The 26,795-nt window shown below is 38.0% G+C and overlaps 1 protein-coding gene across 4 annotated transcripts in view; it reads left to right on the forward strand.

Annotated features, from left to right (window-relative positions):
* TOX (thymocyte selection associated high mobility group box) overlaps positions 1 to 26,795 on the forward strand; it is a 223,397-nt gene that overhangs the window by 126,911 nt on the left and 69,691 nt on the right. For all 4 annotated transcript variants that reach the window (XM_050328971.1, XM_050328992.1, XM_050328963.1 and 1 more), the window contains exon 3: positions 6,814 to 7,056. In XM_050328971.1, coding sequence (XP_050184928.1) covers positions 6,814 to 7,056 — 243 coding nt within the window. The remainder of the gene's footprint in view (positions 1 to 6,813; positions 7,057 to 26,795) is intronic.

The following is a 26,795-nucleotide window of genomic DNA, read 5'->3' on the forward strand; positions in this document are numbered from 1 at the left end:
TTTTTTGTGTTTGTGTTATTAGCACAGCAGGATGCATAGCCCTAGTTGGAGTTATGTGTTGCCAAAGAACTGACTTTTGACATCCACTTCCCCTCCACCTCCCAGTTCTGCCCCCCTTTCTATAGCTTGTTGCTGGATTTGGCCAGGCTAAGTGGCATGAAAGGTAAACTGAAGAGGACCAATGAGGTCAGGGTTCAGGAACAAAAGCTTGGGCTTGGGTTGGACAGTGAATCAGGGTTAAGTGTTTGTATCACTTTATTCTGGCAAGCTTTTCTCATAAAATTATAGGCTAAAGTAGCATATAGATAATGAAGTCTCTTGATCCCAGAGTGGACATCTCAGTTGTCTGTTTTATGAAGTTTCCATCATTTGAAGCAGAAATGTCACTAATATTTAGGCAGAAGCATAGAATATTGTCCTTTAGATTTGGAAACATTCATAATTCATAAAGCTTTTTAATAGCTTTATGTCTGTAGATAACTCAAATTTAAGGATGCTCAGTTCTGAGGTTCCCACTGTGTAGTTTCCACCTGAAATATACTAAAATCTGTTTACAGTAAATATAGTAATGAAAATGCTCTCTATAACAAAGAAAAGTTAAAGCATTGTCTGTTCAGTGCTGTGCAGTTGGTTTAGAGGTGCTAACTTGCAGAGGGCTTTCTCTCTGGAATGTAATAAATGTCCAGGAAGTTCCCCTAAACTGAAGAGCTGAGAAACACCTCATCCACTCCCACAGTCATGAGATAAAAGTGAAACCATTGGCAGTGTTCCTAGGAGCTCTGTGGTAAAGGAAATAAAGCATCTACGGCTACGTTTTTTTTCTCCCCTATTTATTCAAAAGTGAAAAGGTGAACTTGCTAATGTTTCTGTGGCCAGTGGAATAAAAAGGAGCTATTCCATGTCTTTCTGAATAGAGAAAGTCCTGCTGACAGTAAAACCAACTATAAAGGAAAAATCCTTGGCGGGGGTGGAAAGACCCTAACCTTGCTCCCCATCACCAAGAAAAACCTAACAGAGCCAAAGCTACAGGCCACCACTTATTATGAATATGTATCAGCTGTACTTATGAATTGTAATTGGATACAGGGAGTATCCCTAATAATACTAATGCTTTTGATGGTGAATCCACTACCTCCTTGGGCAGCCCATTCCAATATCTGTACTCTTTCTGTAAAAAATTTCTTCCTAATATCCAACCTAAACCTCTCCTGGCAGAGCTTAAGAACCGTGTCCTCTTATCCTACTGATGGTTGCCTGGGAGAAGAGACTGACCCCAACCTGGCTACAACCTCCTCTCAGGTAGTTGTAGAGAGTGATGAGGTCTCCCTGAGCCTCCTCTTCTCCAGACTAAACAACCCCAGCCTCCTCAGCCTCTGCTCATAGGATTTGTGCTCGAGTCCCTTCACCAGCCTGGTTGCTCTTCTCTGGACCTGCTCCAGCACCTCAATATCCTTCCTGAACTGAGGGGCCCAGAACTGGACACAGTACTTGAGGTGTGGCCTCAGCAGCATTGAGTATGGGGGAAGAATCACATCCCTGGCCCTGCTGGCCACATTGTTCCTCATACAGGCCAGGATGGCATTGGCCTTCTTGGTCACCTCGGCACACTGCTGGCTCATGTTCAGCCTCCTGTCGATCCAAACTCACAGGTCCCTTTCTGCCTGCCTGCTCTCCAGCCACTCCGTGCCCAGCCTGTAGCGCTGCATGGGGTTGTTGTGGCCAAAGTGCAGGACCCGGCACTTGGCCTTGTTGAACTTCATCCTGCTGGAATCAGCCCAACTCTCCAGCCTATCCAGGTCCCTCTGCAGAGCCCTCCTGCCTTCCAGCTGATCAACACTCCCCCCAGCTTGGTGTCATCTGCAAATTTGCTAATGGTACACTCAATCCCTTCATCTAAATCATCAGTAAAGATGTTAAACAGGACTGGGCCCAGCACTGATCCCTGGGGGACACCACTGGTGACCGGCTGCCAGCTGGATGCAGCCCCGTTCACCAACACTCTCTGGGCCCAGCCATCCAGCCAGTTCTTAACCCAGCACAGAGTGCCCCTGTCCAAGCCATGGGCTGCCAGCTTTTCCAAGAGTATATTATGAGAGACAGTGCCAAAGGCTTTGCTGAAGTCCAGATAGACCACATCCACAGCCTTCTCTTATCCCCAGACAGGCCACCTGATCATAAAAGCAGATCAGATTGGTCAGACACAACCTGTGCTTCCTAAACTTGTGCTGACTGGATCTGATCCCTTGCCAGTCCTGTAGGTGCTGTATGATTGCACCTAGGATGATCTCCTCCATAATCTTGCCAGGCATGAGGTCAGGCTGACTGGCCTGTAATTTCCCGCGTCCTCCTTCTGGCCCTTTTTTTGGATGGGCGTGGCATTCGCCAGCTTCCAATCATCTGGGACCTCTCCACTGAGCCAGGACTGTTGGTAGGTGATGGAGTCCTTTTGCCCTGGCTAGATAGATGAAGCTCATCTGATTCTAGCAGACCACCTGTGCTCCTGTCCCATTAACTAACCCACCCAGCACCTTGAAGTCCTTTTTAAGTAGCCTGGTACCTCTGTTGTTAGTGTCATCACTGCCAGCCTGGACCACCAGCAGTGGATAATAATCAGAGGGCTGGATTAGTTCAGGGAGTCTCCTACTAATATCCTTCACCTGGGCCCCGGGAAGGCAGCAGACCTCCCTGTGGGATGGGTCCAGTCGGCATATAGGGCCTTCAGTTCCCCTCAGAAGGGAGTCGCCTACTACAACTACCCTTCTTTTTTTCTTTATACCTGTGGTTGTAATCTGTCTGGTAGACGGGATGCAACCGGGAGACCCTCCAGACAGATCCTCTTTTTGACTGCCCTCTGCCTGACTCTCTGGGTCCAGGGCCTCATACCTGTTTCTTTAAGGGAACCATGGGAGGTAATGGGGGTCGGGACAGGATTCCTTTACCTCTTTGATCAGGGACCTGTTTCCAAACCCCACCATCTACTCAGTTTGCTCTATCTGCCTGCTGGCAGGAGGGGCAGGGCTTCACTGTCTCCTACTGGACTTCTTTTGGGGTCAAAAGGGTATGACTCCATCAGTCTATTTCCCTTCACTCTCCCTAATACTTCTTAGCCTCTCCTCTTCTTCCTTAAGCACAGCAAATCATTCACCTGCTCACATCGTACACGGGCATCTCTTGTACTGTCCTCAGGAACTAACATCAGGCTCAGTCACTCTGTGCAGCCAGTGACCTGAAGAGCTGTGTCCTTCCTGGGGGTTCTGCCTGGGTTAACACACTTCCCCTGAGAGCAGCAGCAATGGCTTTCACTTGTTTGGAAACCATTGCTGGGTCGAGTTGAGTTGCAGGAAAAACAAAACAAACAAACAAACAAAACCCCAAAAAACAAACAAACAAACAAAAAACATAGCCACACACCTACCTCAAACCCACCAGAGAGAGCTGGGAGGGTGCCCTTCCTGCTCACCCTGCCTGCGCAAACTGCCGCACAAATTGCCACACCATGCTCTGGGTCGCTTGTGCTCGGAGTTTAAATCTTGCAGTTTAAATCTCCCCGCAACAAGGAGTTCCATTCCTTGCTCTTTTCCTCCAGGCACAGTTGCAACAACCTTTACTCTGGGATATGTTGGGATTGCTGGAAATGTATTTCGGAATTTTGGGTTTTAATATGCCAGGGTGCCAAGCCATTACAGGCTTCTGAGCCATGCTACTGGACAAGACAAACTGGAGTACTGGCAAATCACTGTTGAAGGAATTTCCCTGAGGAAGTTCTGTCTATATGCTTTACATGCACACATACTAAGTATGTAAATATCAAATTGGCTGAAAATTTAAGGTGAATAGGGTGCTCTGAAAATGCTTTCAAAACATCTGTCCATACCACTGTCATATAGCTTGGATTCTCCCTAGCTTTATTCAAATAGTGCAATAGTTTATGTCTTAAAAAAAAAAAAAAGTAAAAAAGAGAAACATCTTAGGAAGTACTAGCACTTGAGTTATATGTTGTTTGATGTGTTATTATTGCCTTTGCTATTCTAATCCTTCTACTTACTTAAGTGTACTGGACAGTGATATTGTAGGTGATGTGGGATCAAATATACCGTGGTTCACAAACAATAACCAAGGTGTGTGGAGTTTTTAAAAATTAATTAGAGAGCAACCCTTTATTTAAGATGCTTATCACATATAATATGTATAACACATATATATAACATATATATACTTACACATGGCACAACTTGGATTGTGGAGTTTTATGCTGCTAATGTTTTATGCTTCCATTTTAATACGTGAAGCTAATGTGCTACTGGCAGTTCAATTGCTTCCACCATTTTTGAAGTATTACTAATTAAAGACACATTTGAAACACAACAAATCAAAAGTAAAACCTGGTCTATCCATATGTGGCATGCAAAAAGGGTTGTACAAATAACCAGATTTGCTAAATGCCTCCCATTTTAATGTGTAGGCACACCCAGCCTGTCAATATTTGGTTTAGGAATATTTGCTTTTAGTGGTGAATGTAAGTCTCACAGAACAGTGAGAGATTGAGAAAACAGATGTTAACACTTCTTTGTACCTACAAAATCATGGGAGAGAAAATTCCTTTGAGGCCATCAGACTTTTGGGACAGTAGAAGAGACACTGTTGAACATTAATGCCCTCTTTTCACAGATCGTGAATCCCTCCTGGTAGCTGTAGCCTATGTGGATCAAAGCTCACCAGAATTATAGATACTAAATCTAAGTGTACATGTGTGGGATAATGCTGGTCAGGAGAACACTGTGGATGTTTTCCCTTCCTTCATTTCTGTTCCTCACTGCTTTGTTATTGTGACCTTAAGCTTACTTTAGACACCTTTCTCTTCATCATGGATTTTATATAATAGTAATTACCAAATAGTTAGGTGTATACATTGTCCCTAATACTTTTATTTGGTTTTGCAAAGCTTATATATTGTTATTGAGTAAATGTGACGTTCTCTTTGCCATGTTTAAGTGTCCTCTCCATTTAGTGAGAGTCTATTTTTACTGTATTTCCCCTTGGAGATTTTTCAACTGATGGCTGCATCATGACTTCTAAGAGCAGGGGCAAGTGCAACTTACAAAGGTCAGTAGACTCACACCAGTTTCCCATTAAGGAGATAGCAAGGGCAAGGGGAGAGCACACTCCTGTGCTGGAAGTGAGAAACACAGCTGGAAAGCATGGGTAGGATCAAAGTCCTCACATATAACAATTATGATATCATTGTCAAACCTTTTCCTCTCCCTGTTCTGTTGTTTTCATTCTTTGGGATTTTACTTTCGTCTTTACAGTCTAGCCTTCCTGCTCTATTTCATGCTAAGATACTTGGTTGTCAGGAAACAAGCAAAGCAACCAAAACCATGGCAATGTGCATTAGAGTAGGTTTTTCTGCATTCAGCAGCTCACTGAAAACATGTAACACTCTTTGTTCTTAGTCTGATTTAACTTTATATATACATGCTTGTACAGAGGAGAGTAACCTCAGGCATCAGCAGAACATTATTGCTATGATGACTAATGAAAAACCCCTTTGTTTATAATTGAGCATCGATTCTTCCCTGGTCCTTCTGCATGAATTCATGCACCATACTGTCCTCCATTTGGAAACTCATAGTGGGGAAAACATTTCCTTCCACTAGCTGCTCTTTGAAATTGTGCCCTCGTATTCATTCTTCCTGGTGATACTTTTGGGAGCAGAATATATTAAAATCCTTGCATTTCCAGAATTAGCAAAAGCAGCGCTCAGAGCAGGGCTGCTGTGTTGCAGAGGGGCAGGACGAGGTGGAAGTAGTCTCTGTGCTACAGACCCTGACTGTGGGCATGGGATGTGCAAAGACTGATCACTTTACAAAGGAGTTGGCTATTCTCAGAAAAGCAGAGCAGGTTTTCAGGTTGAACTACTGCAACTGATCCCTTTAACTCTTTATTTGGATCATGTATCTAGCTATGCTCACCTTTTTCTTTAAGAAATATGAGCATACCCACCCCTCTCCCCTAAATGAGCTTACCTGCTGTACAAAGACTGTAGATAAATAATAGCAATTATCCACCTTGGTGCATTACTCTGACTTTGCCTGTGGCTTTTCCTTGGATCAGATTAAGTTAGATGACTTAATGGCAGCAAACAACAAAAGACTATGCAGTTGCTTTGTAGAGTAACTAATTTAGATTACTGACAAAATGTGTGAATAATTGAAGTTATATATTAAGAAAGAAAAAAAAGTTTTTTAGACACCATAAATATATTTTTATAAACACAAAGTATATTCATACTGAGTATGTACTATTTCTTTTTCTTTGTAGCAGAATAAATGCATGGTAATTTTGTAAGCATAAAAGCAGTATCTTTCTTCACTATGTAATTCTTGGTCTGAGTAGCAGGGAGTCTTATGAACTTTATGAATTTTGTGCCAATATTAATTTTATAAATTGCATTACCTCTTCCACAATTCCCATGAAAAAGGTATTCAGCTAGATGAATACTCTTGGAAAATTTTAATCAGACCCTTGAAATCTGTTGGAGTTCACCTTCTTTAAAAAAAAATTATTTTTAATGGAAGCCGTGAAAGTATCAGAGATTCTTATGCCTTAGAGGCAATTCTTCTTCCATACATAATGGTGAAACTTCACTGCTGTAATATATGGGTCTTTAAAATATTCTCTTTGTTGAATTGTAGATGCTTAGAAGTATGTGAGTTGGTCTCTGTTTGTTTTGTGTGACTTTTTATTATTATTATTGTTATTGACCAGTGCTCATATGATTTTCATAGAACTTTCCTTTTTTTTTTTTTCCAGTCTTTTCCTGGCCCAAGTCTTGAAAGTGAAGATTTTAACATACCTCCTATAACTCCTCCGTCATTGCCTGACCACTCCCTGGTGCACTTGAATGAGATAGAGTCTGGGTACCACTCTCTGTGTCATCCCATGAACCACAATGGCCTCCTTCCATTCCACCCACAAAACATGGATCTACCTGAAATTACAGTTTCCAACATGCTTGGCCAAGATGGGACACTGCTTTCCAATTCCCTCTCTGTGGTAAGCATTTTTAGTCTTTCCCTTCTGTTCTGCTTTAAGTTGCAAAACTGTGGAAATACAGACCTGTTTGAAATCCTTTGAGGGGGCCAACTCCTGCAGCACTCAAGTTTTGGAGCAAGCTGCCCTGACTCTGGGTGTTACATTGCACTCCCTATGTCAAATCCTCCTCCCAGCGGAGGTGGTGGGGGATTTACAGCGGAGTTCCTCAAAGCCAGGATGTGACCCTTTGCTGCCTTGCGCTGAAGTGCTCCTGTTGTACAGTGTTGTAAATAATGACAAAAAGAGGCTCAAGGCTCTGACTTCCGCTGGAGCAGGGTTTGGATCCAGATGGCTGTTGTTCTGTGTTTGTCTGACGAGGCTCTTTCCATTCTCATTTGCATGTGCTGAGAGATGTACAAAAATTTAATATCTCCTTTCTTGTTTACCGCACTTTTGGAAAACAGCAAATGTTATTTCTGATTCTAGGCCAAATCTTATAGCCCTTTTACAGTTCTTAGCCAGCCAGAATCCGATTGAAATGACTGGATGACTTGCTTATAAAGTCTGTCAGATAGTCATTATGGTCGTAATCTTGGGAAGCCTGATATTATAAATCACTTCTTTGAATGTTAAATTGCTTGCAACAACTGCAGAGCTGCTACTTTACTTGTTACATTTTCAAGTGGGCTCTACAAATAATTAGTATACTTCTTGCATAGCAGCTCCAGACGAGATTATTTCAAGCTGATGTACAATTCTAAGCTAAAGAATTAAAAATCCCATGGAAGAGGGTGGAGCCTGACACTGTGTGGGTCTCACTGCACTTAGATGGACTGACCAGGAGCTGCAGATCTCATCAGCCTAAGTTAAGAATCTCTCCTATTCCTAGAGATAAAGGGTCTGGGCTACTCACCAAAGGATCAGAGGCTTAGGGCCCCATGTCCCAGCTGGGAGGTTCTGTGCTTAGAGACTGAGGCTACTTAGGCTTCCAGCTTACTAGGTCTGCACCCCATTATCTAGAAAATGTAAATCAGTCCTGTAAACCTGGGAGCTGAGGCAGCACATGGAAGTTTGGGGACCAAGGGATCTAGGCTCAGCTCCCCATCAGCCCCTCAGACTAAAAGCCCCAGAGCCAGGGGCCATGGTAGCTGGAAAAGACTTCAGAACAAAAATCTGCCTTGTCACAGAGCTTCATTGCAACTTAATTAAAATAAGGCTACCTTGATTTCGAGGAGCTCTGCATTCCCTCTGAGGATGTCCAACAAGCTGTACTGCAGGGGGAACTAGTCTTGGCTTCTTATGTGCTGCTTAGTTGTTATTGATTTACTAGAATGTTGCACGCTTTGTGTTTGAGGTCAGAATCTGACCCCAGGGTTATATTCAATAATGGGAGGAGTGGGGGAGATGCAGATCTTCATAAAGACATATAAATATGCTCTGTGGAAAGATTCTGAATTTTACTTGTGTATCTACAAAGCTGATGGCATGCATTAGAGAGCATATGTGAAATCTTGTGTAGGGTTCTGAGAATCAGAGCTATGAAATTACTTGAGAAATAAGAGAAATAGTTGACACTCCAGTCAACAGACATTATTTCATTGAATTGACCTCTTTTAAGCCATAAACGTGGCTCAAAACTATGCATTCTTTTAAGCTATGATGTCCCACATTAACCTCTTGCAACAAACTCTCAACAAAGGGCCTTGAGCATTTGTAGATCATCACAGTGACTTATTGCATCAAGGGCAAATACAAAAAAAGATAAATAATATGACTAGGTGATTTTGCTATTGGGACTTAGTGAAGATCAGAAAAAATGAAAATCAGATGTCAAGAAAATACGTGCTAAATTCTGGCAGTGATTTCTGAGGATTTGTTCAATAAATGAAGCATCATCCTTGAAGTGTCATGGGCTAAGTCAATGGTTATCTGTAACTTGCATGCCCTTTGCACACAGGAGGACCTCTTACCTAGCAGTAGTTTTAACTCAAGCTGGCTTGTCTGTGAAGGGGATTAAGCTACATCTCGTGTTAGTAACAACTGGTAGGGTGTTTAACACCAAATTTGCACTGTTTGGCAATATGTTTCCTCCGATTTGAATTTGATAACTAGAGAAAAATTAACTTGAGGAAAATAATTTAACAATCTATGTCTTCAGTGAATTCAATTACTTCTTCAGTAAATAGAATGACCCCATTGTTCTTTTGGCTTTCCATAGATGAAGAAAGACAGAGAGTTTTGTAGAGTCAGCATTCTTTACTTAGCTTTGAAGCTTTTCTTTATAATCCAGAAAATTTTAAATTTTTTTCTTCAGTATGACTCTTTTCTCATGCTATTCCTCGTCTCTAAGTTTCCTTTCTACTATCTCATCAAACTCTGATCCGTATAACATGTACTTTTCTAAATCACTCTTATATTGCCTCATATAGAATATAAGGCATAAGTTTCTCCAGTCTATCTAAGCCCTTCGTTCCATATAATTTCTGGTATATCAAATACTGATAGTGTATTTGGAAACCATGTGTCTCACTTTATTTTTCAGGGCACTAATGAGTATTTTTAGAGAAAATATTCTTAGAAATGAATCTGTTGACTGTTCTCTATCCCTAATTAATTTCACATCTTCAGCAAATTTTACTTATATTGGGACAAAATCAGCTGCAGTGCAATGTGCCTGTGATTGAATTTGGTTAATTTTTCCTTTACTTTCAACATTCTTCCTTTTAGCCAGTTTTTAACCCAAGTTGGTTTTTTAGTAATACTACGTTCTTTTTTGTCTCTCTTAGAACTAGTGAGTGGTTTTCAGTTTGTGTTTTTAATAGGCAAAGAGTTAATTAATGCTAGCCAAATGAGAGAAAGGAAACTCATCTCAGAAACAATGTTGGAAAATACTTTGTACACTGAGTGTAGCATTTTTCTTTCACCTGAACTACCAGGTGTTTTCAGACAAAGATTTCTGTGATTTTGGACAGATTGAAAATTGAGGATATATCTTTCCTAAAACCCCTTCGAATCTAACCCCATTAGAAGGCCTGGTTTCATACTGTGCAGCACTCCCTCTAAGCTGCAGATGAAATCCCTTTGAGTAAGGATTGCAGGATTTGCCCCAAGCTCTGTAAGAATTCTCCTCTGTGGGACTTCTTAAACACACACAATAAGAGCCCACTACCAGCTCAGTGAATTTGTATTAGAGATCAGCTTCTTACAGATTTTTTTACTGTAGGAATTTACACTGTAGGAATTCTTTCTGAAAAATTTTACAATGCTGTGGGATGAAAATTTCTCACTGCCATTGACTGTGTCTGATACTTGAAATTGGTATGAGACTTCTTTGCAGTTTTTTTGATTGATTTGACTTTCTACTGCATCCCCACTACTTTAAAAAAACAAACAAACAACAAAACCACCAAAGTCTCTCCTTCTCATTATTCTACTGTCAGTTCATATATTTACTTCTGTGTTTGTGCATTGCTGTTTTCTTCTTAGGTGACATACAGACATATACGCACATGCACACTAATTTATACTATGCTGTCACATACAGATTTCTTTAGATGCTCTTTGTATCTGGGGTTCAGAAATCTATAGAATATGTGCAGAATGTGAGGCACAGTGGTATGAACACATGGTCCAGCCCCAGCGTGGGAGCTCTCTAAAGTCCTCCTTCAAAATGAACATTATTCCTAGTCCTGATTCTTAATTTGATCCAATTTGATAAAGATAGAGTGTTTGTTTAGTGAAAATGTACTTATGATGATGTAAACATGTTTGTTTCTATATAATGTAATAGGGGTTCCTTCCTGGTTTCCTACAGTTGAAGGTAACCCTGTGTGGGTTTGATTCAGTTCCAGTTGGGCCAGCCCTTCTCTGTTGACATGAGCTTTTCTGAAATATCCAAAAATATTTCCAGAGACTGCAAAAAATACCCTTCTAACATTTGCAAACAAATGCATGTATATAATATCCCTATGAGAATGGGTGTTTATCTATAAAATGCTTTTGGATGTGTTCTATAAAATGAATTTTTCTGTGTGTTCAATTTATAAAAAAAATTATAGATGTTTCAGCTTCTTTAGTATACCTTATAGATGATTGCTTTTTTCCCCAAGAAACCAGGGTTAAAAATCACAGTGCTGTTTTTACATAGAGAGAAGGAGAAAAAAAAAAGCCCCTTTTTTTGGAAAGCTTTCATTTGTAATCTTGGCTGATCTTTTTGAAAATGTGGCTTATGGTGGTACACTAGAGAAAATTTACAAGAAAGAAATAAAAGAGATTTCAGTTTCTTGAAATGCTTCAAATTTCTGGGTTTGAAGTCTTAACGTGGAAAAGATGTTAAAAGACAATAAAATCAGGAGGTTTATTTCCCAAATGCTCTACTTGTGCTGCCAACAAAAGCCAACATAATGTATATACTTAGGTTTATTGTCATTTTTAGTATACAGTCAAGGCACACTTTGAATTCAAAGGCTACTGTACAACTGTTTTGACAACCACCACATCAGTAGGTAATGTGCAGGACATATGAAACTGAAGCAAAAGTGTTTCTTTAGGTCTACAGGGAGTGCAGTACATCAAGGAATTCAGATATATTAGAGCAGCATGAATTTCTAATATGTTGCTCTTATGGAAAAGACCACTGGCATATTGAATAATGCTGCTTTCAAAGCAGAGCAGAAAATGTGATTACAGACAATTTCATTGCTGTTTTTAAAATAAATATTTTCAAAATCTTGAGGTATTTTATTTCATGTAATGCATAAAATATGTAACAGTGGACTAGAGCTAAAGACCTTCTAGGACACAGAAGAGTAGATGATGTCAGCTATAATTATTCAGATGTGGAATAATAGAAGCATGAGTTTAAAATAAAATGTGTGTCACAAAGGCCCATGTCCTTATATAAAAAAGGCAATAAAAAGCTGCTTTTTTTTTGCACACTTTGACAGGAGAATAAAGGCAATGAATAATTATTTAACATTATGCTCCAATTCATCAAAGCCTGGACAATTACATTATACTTTTTCATGAATTATATTTTTTAGATATGCGACCCATGAGAGAGTAATATCTTAAACAAAATGTGGCACAGTATAGCAGAAAAGAAAGCGAACAGCTACTTCTTCTTTTTTTTTTTTTTTTTTTTTTCATTTTTCATCTCAGGTAGAATGAAGCTAGTATTTCTTATTCACAGGACAGTTGCTCATAAATCCAATACAGGAGATTGTTGTTGTTGTACCTGAGGCATATTTAAGAGATTTTGTTTTACTAGTTTCATACATTTTCGTTTAAATTCAGTATTCATTACTTATCTGGAGGCTGACCTATACAGCTGATTTTTTTTTTTTTGCATCTTAATTTAAGCTTTGGTGTAAACTACAGAGTCAAACAGAATTTTTTATTTCTGATGAACAAGAAGAATAACTTTCATAACAAAGGAAAAAAAATATTTTCGTCTTCTAACCTAAGTGTTGAGATTTGAGTCATGTTTGGATACTTTTTTCTAGCTTGTATTGCATGCCAGTGGTAGCAGATACTTTTTGTCTCTGGTGAATACTTCGCATTTGTGCCTCATTACCAGGCTCTGGTCTTCAGATTACATCAAAATTTACTGTTATGCTACACAGACCTGCTGCTACCCCAAATTTTATTGCAGTGAGTTATTGCCATCAGAACCACCAAATCATAAAGCTAAGGTCATGGAACATCTTGTGTTAAAGGATTTTTTTTTTGTCTTATTAAGCAACTTTGTATTCTTGCAGGATATCTTTTCCTTGAAAAACCCGGGCAACTGACAACAAAAAAACCTGCCGTATTTTTACAAGCTGGATTTTTCCACAAAAATAAGCCCTGTTTGGAAAAAGGTTGCAATAGTTACCGTATGTTTTGTCAAACAGCCTAACTATGGGGATACACAGTCAAATCAGCTGATGTCAGTCAGCATAACTTTATTGTCTCCAGTAAAATTATGATGATTTATTCCATCAAGGGCTCTGGGACATCATGTTTATCTTTTCTTTCTTCTGATGTCTGCTATAGTCTTTTGTCATCAGAAAGGCAACAGAAAGGATATGTAGAGGACCTGATTAAGATGTAATTTGATCAAGGTTTTATAAATACCTGAATATTGCATATCTGCTACTAGAAGGCTTTTCACTGTGCTACAAAAAACATCTGATGTCTAGAAAATTACAGCTGTATAAAATCAGACTGGAAACAAAGCATGCATTTTTAACAGTGATAGAAATATGCCGTTTAGCTAATGTACTATGGGAGGTGGTTGGTTTTCTGTACCTGAGGATTGAATTGAAATTGGGCATCTCTCAAAAAGGATGTGCTCAGTCTGGGACTGGACTAATAGACCTCACACTACCGTAGGGGGACCAAGACCATTCCATGGGTTACATTGTCCTTGGGTGGTTCTCAGCAGTAAACATCAGTCTGTGCATTCATGGAAGGGATAAAATTGCTGGTAGCACCTCTACAGTTTTTCCTGTGCAAGAGAACATCAGCAGAGTGGAAAAAGCATCCTGTGGGTGCAGGCTATTATGGACCCCACCTTCTTCAGGTCAACTAGGACAAGAATTGCTGTCAAAGTATTTGTGGCTAGACTTTTTCATGAACTTAGCTTTTTTTCTGGTCTTAAAGTAGTATCTGGTAAAGTTATACTTTCAGTCTCTGAGTACTAAGAACTTTCCTTAAAGATAGAGCAAGTAAATATTTGCACATTACTGTAGGAAAATATTTGTACACAAATGACCAGAACTCCTTTTAGAATAATTCTGGGTCTCATTTTTAAAATTGCCAATGAAGCAGTTTACTGTCAGTTGGGAAAAACAGCATTCTGCTTATTTGATTGTGGGTTTTGAGACTCTGTGTGGCTTACATATTTCACAATTCAGTAGGAAAACACTTCAGTATAATTTCAAGAAGAAATAACAAGGTGGCATATTTTATTTTTGAAAACAGCCTTCTGTAGAAAATTCTTTGGTGAACTTTTTTCACGGTGGTTGCCCATTGTCTGATAGGAATTTATTTGCTACATAAAAAAGTAAAAAAAAAAAAAGTATAGTTGTATTAATTTCTGGTTTTTAGACTTTAACCTGATAGGCAGAGGCTAAGACATGATGAATGTGGTGCAGAGAGGAAGCCTTCACTTGTGGGTGGTAGATTATACAACACCTCACATGTGAAATACTCACAGGAGTGATTAATACATAAGCAGCATCGTAGCTGCAAGTGTCAAACAAAACAGATAATAGAGTATGCAAATAGAGAAAACATAACTCTCATAAAATGTCAGAAATTCAGGGGTTTCAGCAGCAGAGATTGTTGACTTTAATCTGCTGCTTTTAACATCACATGTAGTTGTCGAGAACAGAACGATAATGAAATGTTTCTGAAGACTCAGACTTTGGCAAAAAAACCCAGTGATCTAAGTCCTGTAGATGGAATAGAAGTGAAATGTCTGTCTCAAAGACTGTGAACATGATTTTGTGAAGATTAAAAAGGAAGGAGAAGCCCACAGTGCAGAAAGGGAGAGTTTTGTGCATCAGGTGGAGTAGCCTCTACTTCCACCTCTTTCATCATTTAGATGCATACATTTGCATTCCTCGAAACTTGAAAGCAGCTGAGAAAGCTGCACATCCTTCGTGGATTTGTACTGCATTCCTCATCTCACCCCATTTTGTTCAGGAATAGAAAGATCCCTTGCATGGATGAAACCAGTCCCGTTATGCGTTGCGTAGGTGCCACGTTCATATGCTGAAGTTCAGCTGTGCTGCATGACTGTGCTGAATGCTGGGACAGGAGCAACCCAGAACTTCATGCTGGTGTCAGCCTGCTAGAACAGTGTGTGAATTCTCCTTGTCAAGTCTTGCACATATAGAGTCGTGGATGTTTAGCAAATTTTTTTATTTATTTTTGGGAGAAAAAACACTTTCTTGAGTTTCTTGATTTTTCTGAGTTGGAGGAATTTGAATGGTCCAATTAATACCCTCACAAGTTTTTTTATCTGTTTGAATGTTTTTTACAGAGCTTAAAGTATCACCATTTGAGTTTACCAGCAACTTTCTGCAGGGGGAAAAGTAGAAAAAAATTCTACTTGGTAGTGTTTTGAGATTTGGAGAAATAATCAGAAGTAAAAAACAACTAATTTCTTATTTTTATCCCCTTTTCTTTCACAAGGCAATTAAGAAATGCTTAAAGTGTAAGGATATCTACTCCTCCATGGTCCTTTCAATAACATCAAGATTCATTTTAGATTGATGTTGGCCTCTCTATTCCCTTCATCTCCCCTTCATTTATAAAAATTTTGTACAGAAACACTATGTAAACACCACATTGGGATTCCCTGGGAGCAGCATGTACATCCTTAACCTCCACTCCTAGCGTGGCGTTGTACTTCAGCCACATGCATGCAACTTAGAATCTCTGTAACCTCACTCACACACCGTTGAGCTGCACTTTCACCACGTTGTACATGCTGTTGCCTTCATATTAGAACATAAAGGTATGGAAATTAATGTCCTTAATTCATTTTCTGTGCGTGTCATGGATGGATGCAGTTACAAAAAAGGACAATGTATATAGTGGCAGCAAGAAGTGTTATGGAGTGAGGAACACCTCTGAGGGATGCTCATGCATATCTTTCAGCTACCAAACCACAAAAATGAACTCTTTTTGTCTCGTCAGGTGAACAAAGGAATCACAATTTATCTTACATATTATCGGGGTACCCAACATTCATATTTCAACCAGCATGTGGGGGCAGAAAAGAGACAAAGGAGGTGTTACAGGTGGTGATGTGGCACTCTGTGCCTGCCTTGACCTGGTGCTGATGCAGACTACAGTGCCCAGAGTGCATACATACATATATGTATATTCCTGGATACACATACATATATATGAAAATATAAAATATTTATGTACATATATATGTAAGTATGTTCACACTGTTAATCACTGAAGCCCTCTGCTGGAAAGGGAATGTAAAAGACAGGATGCAGCATCTTCAGTATCCCACTTCTTCCCAAATTGTGGATCCACACTGTTAAGCAGAGAGTGAAACTAGAGCCAAATTATTGAAGTAGATGCAACAGATTTAATTAACATACTGCACATGGCTGCATTAAGTAAATTTTTTACCAAATCACTGGGTTACAAGTGAGATTGCAGTATCTGACAGTAACTTTAATGGTAGGTACTTTTGCTAATTGAGTTAACAAAGGAAGCAGCCTAGTTGCTTAAAGTGAGACGTGGCATACCTAATGGAGAACAAGATGAAGCCACTCCGTATCACATCTTCAAAATTAGGCTTCCTGATATTAAGCTTCAGGTGCCTTCAATTCATCCTTACAAAAATGATCTAAACTGAAAAAAAAAAATTGAAATTAGGTGGTCCTTTAACAAAAAAAGCCCTGTACATGGAGTATTTACAGGATCAGGCCCTTGATGAGAATGCATTGCTTTTTTATTTCAAGATGGGACTTCATTGTAATACACTTTAAGATTACCTTCATTCACACATAAAGAATTTCAGAGATTAACTCAGTAACTAAGCTTCAGTTTCCTACATATGGACTAATACTCAAGTGTGGGATCTCAATTTAATGAATTTTATTACACTCTCCTTTCTTATAAAGTAGCATAAAAAGTGTTTAGTGCAATAGGCTTAGTCCTGATCTGGATATTAAGTGCAGCTTAAGTTGCCTGACAAAAAGTATACAGTGTAAAGTAACCACTGCTAAAACTTTTAGAAGTTATTTTTTGAAAAGAAAAAAAAAAACAAAAACACTCAAAAAACCTAAAAAACCCCACACAGCATTTGAAAAGTTATGCTAGTGGCACTCTGTGTTCTTCTGCATCTCTTTTCTTGTGTCTTGAAGTGCTTTTCAGTCACTAATTAGCTAACAAGGTAATGTACACAGTACAAATAGGTTCTTGCAATATCAGTCCCTCCTACTTGTCAAGTACTATATTGTAAGATAGAAAACCATTTACTTTACTAAAAAGCCAGTAATATGTAATTCACGATCTACAAAGACAGATGAGTCCCAAGTTGAAAAAGGCTGAAAGAAACAGATCTAAAAAGGAGAGGGAGAAGATGACCTTACATACTGGGACTCATAACGATGAAAATATTACAAGGAGCTGATTTCTTGTCTGATGGTCAGTAACATGAACTGTGAGAGTCAACTTTCAATATTTGAACTAGCAGATGTCCTCAAATATAATAAAGGCAGGAATTAACTGCCATGTGTTACATATATAATATAAAGTTATTAGGATGTCATGAATGAGTGTTTTAAGGTCACTTATAACGCATGTAATGGTAGCTGAGACATTTAAGCTCTCAAGCAACCTGGAAATGATATCGCAAACTTATTTAAGAGCCATGGAAAAGATGTGAGAGTTGTTTTGCTTGTCCTTGAAACGCAGTCAACTCTAGGAAGAAATGAAGTATCTGTTTAACCACAGAGTGTGATGCTCCACTGCACCAGATTCCCAGACCCAGGCCTTACAGGCCAGTTCCATAGCACACATGTTTCTTCTCACTTGTTATCAGCTTTTGTGAATGCAGGGAGGGGAAAACTCACAACAGGGAAGTTCTCTGCCCAGGGCTGGGCCTCTGTAAGTTTAATTGAGGCTGATATTGTTGCACTAACTTCGCTGTTTATGGTTTCTGCCTCTGAACTATATTTTAGGAGCTCTGTGACTGACTGGAAGCCTCAGTGGGATTTTCAGAAATATTCTGGCCTAATGTTGATCCTGCTCTAGCAGGGGCTTTCCCAGAGTTTCAACACAGAGATAGCCCTATAATAGATGCTTTCATTTGTTCATAAATTGCAAGAACTTAGATTTTAGATTATATCAGGTTAAGGGCGTGTCAACAAAATTGTTTGTCAATAATGATCCACATACTGTCATCATAATTCTGAAATGGTTTTCATTGTAGCATATTGAAAACCAGTGCAAGCTGTAACAAGACTGAAGAAAAGAAATATAATCTGATGTGCTGTTTTGAAACAATTTTTATTGTTTTGATTATCATATAATTAAAGGCAGTATAGCAAAGCTATGCTACAGGAAAAAGTTGCATGAGTAATTTAAACCTTTTGGAATCTGGCTCAGTGCAGCCTTAATGTTATGTTACTTACCAAATTATGGAAGTTGGTCCAGAGGGAAGTGTAACATCACTCCTTTAATGCAGTCCAAGGGGGAATTTTAAAAGGTCATCTCCCTGTAAGCAGGATACTCCATAGGTTTGTCATTTCTGACAGATGTTTCTCTAACTTATATTTTAGAGAATTCATCTAGACTCATCAAGCAAGCTCTGGATAGAGGTCTTCAACCTTAAAAATTCACCATTGTATTCATAAAACCGAGCAGGCATTGGAGGTTAAGGAAGACCATTTAATCTTTTCAATTGTCTGTTATTTATTTTTAAGGTATGCTTATATATAGGTGTATCTATTTATATTTATTAAATGTACATCTATCAAGAACGTATGATAGATAATAGATGTTGATGGAACAGCTAGGAAATAAATAATCAAGAGGATATATATTAACTCAGACTGTTTTGGTTTGTAGCTGATTTGACCATTTAAGAAACAGTAGAAAAATAATCAGCTTTTCCCAAATCTTATTAGCATATAATTATGATCCAGACTGTATTAGCCCATAAACTACACTGAGCAAAATAACTCTTCTTGAAGGTTCTGCTATAATATGTTATTTTTTTAAAATTGTTTATGTGCATATTTTAAATATTATATTTATTTATCCTCTATTACTTAGAAAGTTAGGCTGAAGGAATAGATATTTATGATACTTAAGGAATGTCACTGCAAGTAATGGGATAAAAATAAGCAGTGGGTGAAGGTTGGGAAAAAAACCTTGCAATGGCATCTGAATAGTCTGCCAGGTAGTGTTAAAGCACTGGAACATGTACGAATGGGAAAATCCTGCACTGGCTGAGAGATGAGTGGGATGATTTAATAGACCTTTCCTTGAGATGTAATTTCTATAACTGGTTGATACATACACTAGTGTTCAGACATTTGGGCTCATTTCTTGTTTGTCTGGCAAATTGTTTCTTGTGAAAGGTTATAAATTACAATAAATAGACTTTGTAGAAGATGAGCTACATGATATACTTGGAAAGAGTTTTTCAGCTGATATTCAAGACATTAATGCCAAAGCAGAAAAACCCACTAGAGTCCTAATCCCATGGCTTTGCTTGAGTGCAGTGCTAGGAAGGTGCACTGCCATAAATAATATTTACTTTGAATAGGATAGCAAAGATAAAACAGAGTAGCAAATGTTACTTAGAAGAAGCTTTTCCTCCTAATTTTTCAACTGATAGGGAAGGAGAAAGGGAGGCAGGGAGGAAAGGATAGGGAAAAAAGGAAAAGCAAGCATTTATAAAAATGTTGATGTAGTTATAATTAGAGCCATTTTAGAACCAAAAGTTTTATGCAGAAACTGACAGAAGGATACACAATAATTATAGTTTGCTGACAAGCTGAATAGAGTTTCCTTTTTTTATCTTATGGTTTTAGAAAACCAAACTGTAAATAAATATGCAGTTTGACAGATTGTAATTGCAATCAGCAAGGCGTCTTTTCGTTTAATCAGATAGTGTTATTAAAATGGGGTTACAATTAAACATTTTATAGTGTGACGTAGAACTCTATTAAAATTCTCCAGCAAACAGTAATTTGCATTTGATGCTTCTGCAGCCCATTTCCATTTACAGAAACGTTATTGGTTGTGACCTTCCAGTGGTTAGGTCTCAGTTTGCTGTTCTCTTCCTAATTTGATACATGATATTAAGTATCCTTTTTTTTTTTTTTTTTTTTTGTTTTACTTCACGACGAAGCTTAAAACTATTTTTTACCCTTGTTAAAACTACATGACATTGACCAAAGCAGATTTGCAACAGAGGAGATGTGGAATTACCTAAGCATAAATTGTCTTAACTCTAGGATTGTAGTTTTGATCAACTGTAAGCATGTAGCTGATCGACAATTAAATGTTTCAAGAAAAAGTAATATGGTTTTTGAAACGTATTCATAGCATTCATTATATTGCTGCACCTCAGATGTTACTCCAATTTAAGATGACACAAAGCCTTGGGTTTCCCCCTGTCTTTCTGTAGATGTGATCTGTGATTCCAAGAAACATAAAAAAATGTTTTTCAAGAAGTCTTTGAAGCATGGCCACTATGATTCTACATTTGTTATTCCCATTTTGTTCCGCTATTTGTTCTCATAGTTTTGATAAACTAAGTAGGAGAATTTGAAGTGAGAGGTTATTCAGTATTCTACCTTCGAAGACTTTTTCAGGTAGCTTTTCTCTGGTGGAATCATCACCCTCTAAGAAGTTGAAAAGAGCAAGGAGAATCATTAGAAGACACAATTTTTGAGCCATTCCGCGGACTCCACTAATGAAACTGTTCATAGCAAATGTTTGGAGCGAAGGGATTGAGTTTTGCATCAGCAAAGGGTGAAAGTCTTTGAAGATCAGACAACGAAGCTACTGCTCATTTTACTTTGGTGGACATTTTTGGCAGGAACATCAGTGTTTTGAGGAAGGTCAACATTTTCCTTACTGGAAAATAATCAGGCAGTGGTTATGAAACATACATTCTAGGTTGTTGTCACTAATAATAGACAAAGGAAAAAATAAGGAGTGAAGGAGAAGGAAAAAGGGGGAAGAAAAGTCAAGTATGCTTTTTTTTGGTGGAAAGTAAAGCTGTATGAATACATGAGAAGGAGAAAAAATGGAAAGAAATTATTTACTTTGACATATTATGCATTTATTTTAGCTTTGCATTATTCTTGGCTTGTAACCTCTTAACTTCTTCCTACTTTTCAACAGGTACAATCACTGTAGAGTAGATTGATGCAAAGCCTCTAACTCCATAATGCATTCCCACCAGTTTTTTTCTCTTTATTTGTGTACATATATGCAAGATCTTTCCCAGCTTTTTCCTCCAGATCACTTTCCTGAGGAACAGCTTTCAAAAGGTTTGTCAGAGATAGAGGTCTTCCACCTTCGTGTCATGTGATTAAATAATTCTATTGCCAAAATACTCAGAAATTCGGTAGTCAAGGGAAAATATAGCTGATTAGCAAAGGAAATCTTGAATTGCACTTCAGCAACAGACAGGATAAGCAAAAGGGTTGACTTTGCTGTTCCTTTCCACCATCAAAACAAACAGGGCTGTAAGGGTCCTCTGACTGGTCCTCCCTGCACAACACAGGATTACTGCCCATGCAGTTTCAAGATGAGATTGAGGTCACCAGCCTCTGGTAGGGGAGTGCTGTAAATGGCTGAGGAAGAGAATGGATGACAATGACAAGCCCATACATGTAAGTAGGAAAGTGATGTTAACAGGTACATAGAAAAAAAAAATGTAACCAGATTCTCTCCAAGGTTACTTGTATTTTTTTCTTAAATAAATGAAACATATACCTGAGTCTAATGTTCAAAACAAGGAAAAACTAATACCTCTATCCTGCATGCAGTAGGTTTTTAAGAGCGCATCACATGGTGTATACAGGTGTGAAAGAGAAGATTATCAGGATAATTATCTGAAATTAAATCAGATTGCAGGTTGATCCCAAAGAAACACATCCATCCTAGGGTTTTGTAGTGCTATCCATCACTGACAATATCTAAACACTCTCTCTTATCTTATAATTTCTTTATTATTTATTTGAAAAATACCAATCTAATTGTGAAATTGTATTCATGCTACTGCCCCTTTGGCTGGTATAAGGAAGTATTTCTCAAGAGGAGAAAAGGCCTGAAAAAACAAGGTGGCAAATGTACATAATATTGGAGATTTACATTAAGCTGAAACCTAAAGGTTTTTTTAATAATACAGAGAGGTGCCGGATCTAGCACACATGTATCTGTCTTTGAATGCCATGTGTTTTAAAAAATATGGAAGCTGCACAGGATATATGCTTTCTTCATGGTGTTTCTTTGCATTTTCAATTGTGTACCCTATATTCACATACCACTGTGCGTTACCATCAGGCTTGTTTGATTACTTTCAATTTGTGCCATAGGATTTTGTCACTCTTGCTGAAAATTTCAAGACATTTTACTCCAGACTCTTTTTTTTTTTTTCTTTTCCCCTCAGATTTATTTACTACCTTTAGAAGTAGAAAAGTCCAATTTCAATCATGTTAGAAATAGCTCATTTTAGACAAGTACGTGCTGCTCTGCTTACAAAACATATATGAGTGGAATATGCAATTACCACAACTCAGTTTCCTGCCACAGAAACATTTCAGCATTATAGCATTACAGAAATAGAATGACATGCATAATGAAAGATTTCAAGATTCACCCAAGGCATTTATTCTCTTCACCTTAATGTTCTCAGCAGTAGCAGAGTATCCATTAAAAGGTACGATGAATTATGGTTGCTTAGCAACTACAGGGAGCTTGTAACAGCACCAAAGAATGAAATGGCTGGTTGATAAAATGAATTTTCTCTGAGCATTAGCCTGTTGAAACTGCCTTTTCTTGTGGAACATAAAGTGCATTTATTTGTCTCATGCATTTTTTATTAGAAAATTATTTGAGTTCCAGGGACTTGAATCGTTTTGCTACAGGAGATATTTGATTTTAATGTGTTGTACTAAAATAAGTAATAAAAGACATTTTCTTCAAAGTAAAGACACCAAGCAAACCTAGGTAGCTCCTTTTGAAGTTGGGAATAAAATCTTATATAAGGTATGTCATTACTCATTTCTAATTAAGAGTGACATTAGCTAGGGCTTAAACTTCCAGTTTACCTTTGAAGGAAAGTTTGAGACAGTTAGCCAATATGCAGTGAATAAAAGGAGAGGTTTGGAATTGATCTCATGGATTCATCATGAGTGAAATAAGCTTTTCTTCTCTCTTCCCAGATGGTATGGTAGCGGTGTCTCAGAGAAGGTCAGAAGTGGTTGCTCATTCATACTTTGTATTCACTACTTGTGTGTGTGCTAAAGATGCGTTCATCGTAGGTTTCCATCCAACAGTGAGGAGATGTTTCATTTTCCACTGAGACTCTCTGGGCATTCAACAGCAGTCAGAGTTGGATGAGCATTTTTGGCAGAAAAGGTTCTTGTTGGAAATTGCCAGAACAGGGAAACTATAGAGTTGAGGCAAGGGGAATATATCTGTTGTGATTAATCTTTTATTGCCAGTATTTTCTGAGAAGCAGGTCTGTATGGCCAAGATGTGAGACCATGGAGATCAAAAGAGAGTGAGACGTGCCTGTTCTGGAATATCCAGAACATCCATCTGGATCTACGAGACTTTTTTAGCCAAGAACTTAATTTTTTGGTTTTGTAGCCCAAAAGAATGCCCAAGTGATTAGTTGTTATTTGTTATTAGTCTTTTAGTCTTTGTTGTGAGACTCAAGATGGTGTCGTAATTGCTCTTATACAATTTCATAAAGGCCTTTTGATCTCTAAAGGCTCCAGACCTTACTTTACTGTTGAAAGTAGTCGTACTGATTCCCATGTGAACACCTGGGTGAGAAGCGACTGCAGCCCTGCTGCTGCATGGTGAATCAGTAGACCCTGATGTGTTGAGAGTGTCCTGGGCTCTGTGTGAATCCTTGGTGTGACTTGGAGTCACTGCTGTCACTTTTATGACAACCCAAGCAAGGTTGTGTGGCTGCAGACTGCATGGTGAGTCCAGGTGGCAGCTGAGAGGAATGGCTGGGAAGCCAGGGGTGTAGAAAAGTCCTTCTTGTCTTAGAAGTGTATCTCAAATTCTGAACTGAAACTAGAGTGAGAAAGCAAATCTAAAAATCAGGATGAGATGACTCATTTATGTCCTGCCTACCTGTCAGGAAGTAATCAGAGTGAGACAGCACTGAAAAAATTGAAGGGTCTTGCAGTGAGCTGCCTTGTCATGGAAATTTTTGACCTATATTTCTGTCTCCAGACAGATTCTGGTGATGCTACTGAGAGTACTGCTATCAATTGCTCTTGGGGAAGTACAGGACTATTGCAGTTAACATGATAGCAAATGTTGGCAGCCTAACAGAAAACAGATTTTAGTTGCGTTGACAACATGGCAACATTTTTTACAGAGTATTTTTTACTGCAAATGAAATGCCCTGGGAGACACATAACCAAAGGCAATGATAACCTTTTTGGACTAAAATATAATTCCACTCAAGTGAAAATGAAAGGAAACTGATATTAAGCAGTAAGATCTTTTCTCTTTAAAGTATGTGCTAATAATCAAACACTGGAAGTGAAACTTCCGTCATCTACAAAGGTGCAAATTAAAATTCCAGAGAGAGAGCTTGACTGATTTGTTTAACAAAGAGTTTAATACAGCAGAATCCCACTTGAACATAAAACTATTACACTCACAATAATCCTGTCTAGCTGTTGGGAGATCCAAATTAAAACTCTCACTGATATTTGCTTAAATCTCATAAATTGCACAGAATTAGAGCATATTGAAGTTGTGTATTTACTGTGATCTTACTGTCTAATAGGTTTTTAACAATTTAAAATGATGACTGAAAATATGTATTTTCCCCTTAGATGATTCAAGTAGTGTCTGTTTTATTCCCGTATTCTAATTTAATACCCACTTGTTTATTAACTTACTAGTGTCAACATGACAAGGCTGTATTGAATGCAGACTAAATGTTCCATTTAAGCAGATAATTTATTTTCTTATTAGTATTAAGGTGTTATGAGGAGATTATTCAGTTGAAGTTGGTGGGTTAATAATACTACTTCTCGAGATATTTTCATGCTCATTTACTATGTTCCATTGTTTCCATTCATACATATAGAAGAACAGATGTTTGTTTCTTTTCCACTTGTGATTCTGATGATTTAGTGGCAATATTACTTACTGTGTTCTGTTCCACTGCTTAGTATCCTCTGGAGGATTTAATTTATGGATTTTTTTGTATGAAAATCTCAAAATTGTATGAAGACATGAAATTCATATCAGTTTAGAAAAGGAATTGCAGTCCTACAGAACATCTTAAATGATTGGCAAATTATTACAAAATTAAGATCTGTGACCTCTTTTCGCCATATCAGCTCCAGTGACATATTCAAGTCTTTTAGGTTGGATGGGCAAGTAGAAGTTTTAAATTTGTTCTTGTCAGTGAGATTCCCCACATTTTAGTTCGAACACATTGCAGATGTTAACTTAAGGGGAAAAAAAGAAAAAAAAAAAGAATAAATCAGGAGTGATAGAAGTAAAAATGTGATAAATTAGTAACCTCAGATAGCCACTACTTTTTCCAGGGTTTGATAGTATGTCAAAAATAGTCTTGGCATTCACGGTGCAGTCTTTCTTTTTTGAGACTGATCTAATAAAACAAGAATGTGCACACACCCACCTAAGAAGTAATCATTATTCATGCTTTGTAGGAAAAGGTGGAGTTCCAGGTCTGCAGTTCTTGCTCACAGTTACATTATATAAGGAATTAGATTAGTGTAATTTATGAAAATGTGCAGTTGTGCCAGCTGGAGAACATAGAGTCAATCCCATCTGATGCTGCACATCAGCAAGAATTATTGAACAAGGAACTAACCACCGTTGCAAAGCTCCAGTTCCTATAAAGCAGTGAGCAAAATTAAAGCAGTAGAGAAGGCTTATTTTATGAAATGCCCAGACATAAATAGCACCAAAAAAAGGACTGAAAGTATACATTTGTATGTGAATATAGCAGTAACAACAAAGCTGTAGCAGTGCTTTGGTTATGGCCCTCTTCCAAAAGAACTTGTTATATCAGAGCAACATAGCTAATGCATTTTTTGCATGAATATAATAAAAATGGGGTGTGATTTGACCAAATGCACTGACATAACCACTGCATACATTTATGTGAATCTGTCAAATTTGAAGCATGTTGCATAGAGCCCTCTATTTCTTACAGGTGCCTGAATAAATAATGCACATAAGCCTCCTCAGAAACAAAGTCAATAACAAGCTGTCTGGTTACATGTACTTTTTATATGACTTCTGGTTAACTCAAAAGCCCAAATATGATATACTGTGCATATAGTAAAACCCATACTCTGTGTGGGTTTGAGATGTTCTCTGGGGAACCTTTATCTGCATATAGGGTCTTTTTTAATATGTGACAGTTTTATATCAAGGATAATGATCTTCATATAATAAGTAATCTAAATACAGTCAAACTCATCATGAATGAACATGGTTTATTTGGTCAAACTGTTTCATAGATCAAATTTCTTTTCTTTCAAATTTCTTTTCATAGATCAATTTTTTTTTTTTTTTAGTAGCTACATTAAAAATGTTATTTTTGCTATTTTCTGTCATGTAATGTATGTACAGGTGAAAATGGAAGGCACATCACTCTGTTTTTTCTGTTGACACATGCTACAGTCTATTGGGAATGTCGTAACCAAGAAAACCACCTTCTCAAAACACCTCCTTTGCACAGACATGCCATAGTAATGCTGCATTGTTGCATTACCATCCAGAAAACATTGGAAAATTCAGGGTAGTGATCAGACAGGCAGCGAATAATGTTTGGTAACTAATACATTTTTATTATTTTTACTAGTAAATGAAGAATTGTTGGAAATGTCTAATCGGTGCAATTCTTTAAAATATATATGCTGATTAAGAGGTTTACTACTTCCAGTTTTAGTCCAAGACAACTTTTTCTCATATCATCTTTACAATTGCTATTTAGGTTTATGCCAAGTCCTTTAAATATTGGCTAAAAAGACTAG

This window comes from Myiozetetes cayanensis, unplaced genomic scaffold (genome assembly GCF_022539395.1).
Source record: "Myiozetetes cayanensis isolate MyiCay16 unplaced genomic scaffold, myiCay2020 scf1, whole genome shotgun sequence".
NCBI lineage: Eukaryota > Metazoa > Chordata > Aves > Passeriformes > Tyrannidae > Myiozetetes > Myiozetetes cayanensis.